This window comes from Apaloderma vittatum, unplaced genomic scaffold (assembly GCF_000703405.1).
Source record: "Apaloderma vittatum isolate BGI_N311 unplaced genomic scaffold, ASM70340v1 scaffold24391, whole genome shotgun sequence".
NCBI classification, from domain to species: Eukaryota; Metazoa; Chordata; class Aves; order Trogoniformes; family Trogonidae; genus Apaloderma; species Apaloderma vittatum.
The window spans coordinates 1,351-7,472 of record NW_009697688.1 but is presented as its reverse complement, the minus strand read 5'-3'; the positions used below and the strand labels follow the sequence as shown (position 1 = coordinate 7,472).

Below are 6,122 nucleotides of genomic sequence, written 5' to 3'. Positions count from 1 at the left end.
TGCACCCGCTGGGGCAATGGGACACCATGAAGGTCCCATAGGGTGTCTGCCATCCCTGAAGAGCAAGTGCTTCCTTGGCTCCAAGAGAGAGCGTTTCTGAATCTTTTCCATGCAGGTAGTTGTGGGGAACAGTTAAGTTATTACTTATAAAATCTTTTGAAAATGAAGAGACTCCTGCCCTTCTGTTATTATTATATATACAATAATAATGTATGTTATTATATAAATTTTAATATTGTAATCTATATTATAATAACATCCTCCAGGATTTATCACTGAAGCTGCTGCTGGTGATGGAAGTTTCTTATAGCCACAAATGGTCGAGCTTGATTTAAGGAGCCATTGTTTATATTGTTTATATGGGTAAACCCATCATAAATAGAAGTGGCTCATTTACTACTGCGCTAAAAGAGACGGGAGCAATCACCAGTGCAATATTGCCATCTCCACCTCAGTCCCCAGCACCTTCCATATCAGTGCAAAGCTCCCATAGCTGGGGCTGTTGCTGATGGGAGATTTGCTGCCCCACACATGGCAAACCCCTGCAAGGGGCCCTGCACATCTCTCCTGCCTCAGACTGGAGCCTGGTGACAGGTTTTTGAGCAACAACCTGGGTGGTCTCAGCACCCGGCAGTGCGGTGCTGATGGCAGGGAGGGCATTTGATGCACCTGGTGGAAGACACCAGGACAGAAGGGCTTCAAAGAGGGCCAGAACAGACAGAAGCAGAGCTGGTCTGTGGTACAGTAAAGGTGAGACCCTTGCTGTCGCCTTGGAGGAACCCTGTAGATGCAACTCTTGCAGAGTTGCCTTGTGGCTTGCTGGCCTGTTTGGGACTGCTCAGTCCTGTGATACGCCTGAAAATTGGGCCAGACAAGCCAGTAGGAAACCAGAGCACCACTGACATCAGGAAAGAGTTTTGTGGGTTTTTTTGTGGAAACAACCCTCTCAGTTTTAAGAAAAAATAAGCAAAACAAAACAAATCCCACTAGTTTGCAGCAGAGCAAATGCAGAAGAGCCCTGGAAATGGCCTTTGTTCCTGGAGGCTTGCAGAGGGATTCATCTGGGACTCAGACATCAGTGATGGGGTAATTCAGGAAAACCCTCACGAAAAGGTGCAGCCGTTACTGGGAGCAGCATCCTCATCTCCTCCATTCTGGCCTTGGTCCCACCACGGCTCACGTGGGTGCCGAGCCCCCAGAGCAGCAGGGCTGGGTGCTCACACCTGCTGCACGGTGGCCCAGGACTGGGCAGTACTGCAGCTTGTCCGGCCCTGGACAAACCTGAACAGCAGCATTAAAGAGCCCACAGTGAGATCTCGCTTTCTTGCAGTTGTACCCAAGGCCTCTTCCAACCCGTAAGTAAATACGCAGCTGAGCAGAGGGGGACAGAAAACCCCCATCCCACCCCCCATCCCAGAGCCCTGCTCTCCACCAGCTCTGGGTGCTGGGGCTGCAGCAGGAAGATCCTCCCCCTGTGCCCCCCATGCCAAGTGGCTTTAGTCCCTCTGAGAACCCAAGGATCGATACAGAAGTACGGCTGGAAAAGAAAAGGAAACAGAGCATAAAATGATCTGCGAGACTCCAATTCACTCTCAGGGGTGCAGAGGGTGCCTCTGCCACGTACAGCACTGAGAATCATACAGAGCTGCAATATAGAGATCTTTCTATGTATATATTTATAGGTATGTATATATTTATAGTGCACTGCATTTAAAACAGTCGGGCCTGCTTCTTCAGCTCGTTCCTCTTCCACAGGGCCAGGCGGTCGAACTCGGCGATGGTCATACCGAAAATCTGGTAGAACTCCTCCTGGGAGAGGTGGCGCTGCGGAGAGATGGAATGCTGGACCAGGGCTGGGGATCGTGGCCACCACCTGGGCCTAATGGCCAACACACAGGCCATATGGCTGCAGTGTGGAGAGAGGTCTGATGGGTGCAATGGGGTGCTATGACCCCCAAAAGCACTCACTCAGGAGAACGGGAGCACCCGGCTCCCTCCTGTTCCTGCCAAACACACTTGTGCTGTGGCATGGGGAACAGCTCTGCCCAGTCAGAGAAGCAGCAGGACCACCGTGAGAGTGTCCTTGCACATACGTGCTCCTGGGGAGCCATGGAGATGCTCCTCACATGTCCACGAGCCCTCTGTGGCCCCATGCTGCCTGCCACAGCTAAGGGAACACCCCAAGGGATTGGTCCCTCCAAGCCCCAAGGAGACTGTCCCCAGGGGAAAAGGCTCTCCTCACCTCTAATCGAGTCCTGTCCACATCTTTGGGCAGCTGGTTCCTCCCCCTTGTCTTCACCAGGAGCAGCTCATAGGGGTATATCTGCACAGGGACAGGAAGACCATGGGATACCTTTGAAGCCAGATGAGGAGAGCTGGGGCACACCTGGGAATGAGGCCATGGGGACCACCAGAGCAAAGCCTCCTCCTGCAGTGTTTAGCAGGGTTTGGGTGGCACAGATGCCTCCAGGGCTTGGATGGGACAAGGCAGAGGGGGGAATTTGCTCTCAGGGTGACCTCAATCCATGTTGAATCACCTTGGTTGCTCTGGAATAGCCTGCTCACTCTGCAAAACCAGGAGTCACCCAGGGACAAGCACGAGCAGGGAACCACAGCACAACCACCCTTCTCTGTTCCTTGCCTGGGAGACACTTCTGCTTGGCCAAGTGCTTGGGACCCTGGCAGGAGGTGAAAGACTCTGGTCTGAGCCTCACAGTCCCAGGACAGGGCTGTAGGGTGAGGGATGAAGGTGGGGCATTGTGGGCAGAGGGCAAAGCTTTCTCATAAAGGGCCTTGGAACACAGTGACATGTCTCTGGGACTCGTTCTGAGCAGTACTCACACCTCTGGCTGGCAGCCACTCCTTGGATCAGGAGCATCTTACCTTGTACTCTGTGGGGAGAGAGAAAATACAAGAGATACATGAGCCACACTGACCCCTCTGCTGCCAGGATGCTCCCCCTGGGGCTGCATGGACCCCCACCTGTCTCCCCACTTCTCCCTTCAGCCTGGACCCCATTTTCCAGAGCTGCCTGCAGTGGGGTCAGCAGCCCCACCGCATCTGGCTCCCCCAGCCCTGCAGTGCCTTACCTCGCATCCCCCAGTTGACCGCGTTTGTGCTGTCGTAGTGGAAAAGCTCAGCACTGGGAGGCTGTGGGAGGTACAGAGGGAGGGAGGAGTAAGAGAGAATCCCCCCCAGATACTCATTGCACCTCCCATGTCCCCAGGGGTGAACGCACCCATCCACCCCAAAACAGGACCTGCTCCCCACACTTGGCATTGCGGAAACTGAGGCGCAAGGAGCTGTAGTGACAAGCCCAGGTCACGCAGAGGCAGGACCATCTCTCATCGCCCAGCAATTGTTACCCCAGGGTATAAAGCAAAGCTCTTGTGCTGGGAAGCAACACAAGCATCCCTCTGAAATGTGCCCTGCAGGAGGTTCAGGACAGACACCTCTGTCCTGCAGTGCCTGGAAAGGGAACTTTAATCCCCAATAAGGGTCCTTTTAGATTGGCATAGATCTGCAGTGACAGCAGGGTTGCAGAGAAGAGAGGGAACAGGATGCCCCATGAAAGGGGAGCACTGGGGGCATTGAGGAGCCTGAGGAGAATGATGAAGGTGCAGAGATGCCTGACAGCAGCAGGGTGCAGGCAGGAGGCACTCACCCTGTGCAGCCCGTTCCTCCTGTAGGCAGGAAGGGAGGCCGACTTAGAAATGAGGGGATCTGCAAAGAAACCATGGAAGTGCATAAGGGAAAATGCAGGGGTGAGCCCCACACCCTGGGTGAGCACTCACTGGGGCACCCTACCCCAGTGCTCCCACACTGCTTCCCAGCTCCACATTCATCCAGCTCTGTCTCCTTCCAGTTCCAACTCGTTTTCAGCCTGGCTTCCTCCCATGCCAATATTCATCTCCCCCAAACCCCTTTCCCACGGCAGCCCACCCACTTCACCCTTTGGTGCAACACAAGTGTTTCTGCCAGTTTCTCTGACTCGTCCTCTCTCACTGCTGCCACCAGCTTTGCCCTGGTTCAGCTCCAGCCCAGCCTTTCAGGGGCTCCTTCTTCTCTCCCGTTCCTCCCTCCCTGGTCTCAGCATCTCCTCTGGCTCAGGACCCCACAGCCACAGAGGACCAGCCTCAGAGGGCTGCAAGCTCGCACACTCACCGCTGTCAGCCAGGTAATGCGTCCGGGGAGCTGCAAGAAGAGCAGAGCTGGGTGTCAGGGAGGACCATGCACCCCACGCCATGCAGGACTGCCCAGTTGACAGCCCCACAGGTCCTCCTGGGGGGTCCCAGGAACCCAGTGCGCCTGAGGGGCTCCCTGAGCATCTCTGAACAGTCCCAGCCAGACAGCATGGAGCTGGCAAGGGTATCTGCACTGCTGGGCTCCCCAGATGCCACCAGACCCCCCCACCCTGCAGCCCCAAGGGGAGAGGGGCTGGGTGCCCCGCGTCCTGTGTAATGAGAGCAACATAAGCAAGGCAGGCAACCCTGAGGGGAGTCAGCAGGTCTGGGGCGCCAGGAGGTCCCCGATGTGCTGTTACGGAGGAGGTACACACACAGCAAGTTCAAAACAGGTCCAAGCAAACCTAGTGTGGCTGTGCTGTGAGATTCCCAAGGGATCACCCCATGAGGCACTTCACCAGGCTGCTCGGACAGACTGCACTCACCGGGTGATGCCCCATCCCAGCAGGTGCACAGGGAATGGATAGAGCTCTCTGAGAGGAAAAGAGCCTCCCAAGTCCAACTCTGCTGCCCAGCACCTCTTCCAGCAGCCCTTCCCAGTCCCCTGTTCTTCCCTCTCCACCCCAGCAAACTTCCCACATGGCTAGGGACATGCCAGGTAGGACAGACAGACAGACAGGGTCATCCTTACAGCCGTTGAGAGAGCCGTCGTAGCCAGCCGTGTGCAGGGCTTCTCTGCTGCTGGCCGAGCTGCGAGGGGGTGTCCATGGATCTGCATAGGAGTTGGACCGAGCCTTCATCTCCTCCCTCAGGATCAGCCTACCGATGCCACTCTGGATCTGGACAGGGTGGGAGGCTGCTTTAGACTCCTCCTTTCCCTGCCTAGCTCTCCCTGCCTGCTGGCACATCGCAGCAGGACATGGCACTTCCCATCCCCTATCTGCTACCCCGTGCCTGAGAATGAGGTGCTGGGGTGGGATGCCTCCTTCAGACCTCACACTGGAGGTGGCCAAGTGGGAAGAGATGGCAGAGGGCAGCCAGGATAGTAGTGGCCCCTTCTTAGATGGCATAGATGGGCTAAGTCTCCCACCCAAAGCCAACCACCACGGTAGTAGATTGCTGCCAGCCCTTCCCTGCCAGGCTAAGAACAGGGAGATCACTCACCTTGTGCATGCCCCGGTCGTACCCATCCTCCTCGCCTCCTGACGAGAACCTCCGGGCCCGGGGGGCTGCAAGGAGACACATGGGAAGGTCAGACAGGGAAGAAATTAGAGGCAGGTGGGGAGGAAACAGTCCCCAGCTGCATGGGGACAGCTGAGTTGCAAGGGCTGCTAGGATTTTGGGGTCACTTTGGTAGTATCTCAACCCAACTCCACCTTCAGGTCCAGATGCAACTTGGTGGGGGTCCCTCCCAGGGAATGAATGGGGGAAGGAATGGGCCTCCCTTTCCCCAAGCTCAGTGGGGGGGCTGTTACCTTTGGGGGAGCCTTGGAAGGACCAGTACTCCGACTCAGAGTGGTAGTAGGGGTCCGGGGAGTAGGCAGGGCTATACTTGGATGACTGCGCAATGTCTTCACTGGTTTTGCTTTTTGTGGCTGCAGGGAGGTTGTCTGCAAAAGGAACATGCAGAGCTGTGATGAGGACCCTGAGTCCCACCAGCAGGACCTGCAAAAATCTACCCTGAGATGAAGGCAAATACTCTTCCCTCCCCACTACCAGAGCCGACCAGCAATTTATGTCTGGGATAGCACGGAGCAGAGCTAGGAACAATCCATTTCCAAACTGCTGACTCCTCCTGGAGACAAGGGTGCAGAGGCAGGCAGTGGGGACAGTGACAAGCAGAGGGGCAGTTGCTGACGCGGCTGGGAAGGGACTCACCCAGCTCATAGCCCACAGCACCATGACAAGCTCTGGCTCCTGCACAGTGCTCACCCCAGC

At 56.0% G+C, this 6,122-nt stretch overlaps 1 protein-coding gene across 1 annotated transcript in view; it reads right to left on the bottom strand.

Annotated features, from left to right (window-relative positions):
* Positions 1-1,569: 1,569 nt before the first annotated feature.
* LOC104280166 (actin-binding LIM protein 3-like) overlaps positions 1,570-6,122 on the bottom strand; it is a gene marked incomplete at its 5' end in the record, with an annotated part of 5,645 nt that continues 1,092 nt past the window's right edge. The window contains 9 exons of the mRNA XM_009877738.1: positions 1,570-1,824; positions 2,243-2,323; positions 2,884-2,891; positions 3,090-3,150; positions 3,665-3,723; positions 4,165-4,194; positions 4,876-5,023; positions 5,349-5,413; positions 5,660-5,794. Of these exons, the coding sequence (XP_009876040.1) occupies positions 1,711-1,824; positions 2,243-2,323; positions 2,884-2,891; positions 3,090-3,150; positions 3,665-3,723; positions 4,165-4,194; positions 4,876-5,023; positions 5,349-5,413; positions 5,660-5,794 (701 nt within the window). The remainder of the gene's footprint in view (positions 1,825-2,242; positions 2,324-2,883; positions 2,892-3,089; positions 3,151-3,664; positions 3,724-4,164; positions 4,195-4,875; positions 5,024-5,348; positions 5,414-5,659; positions 5,795-6,122) is intronic.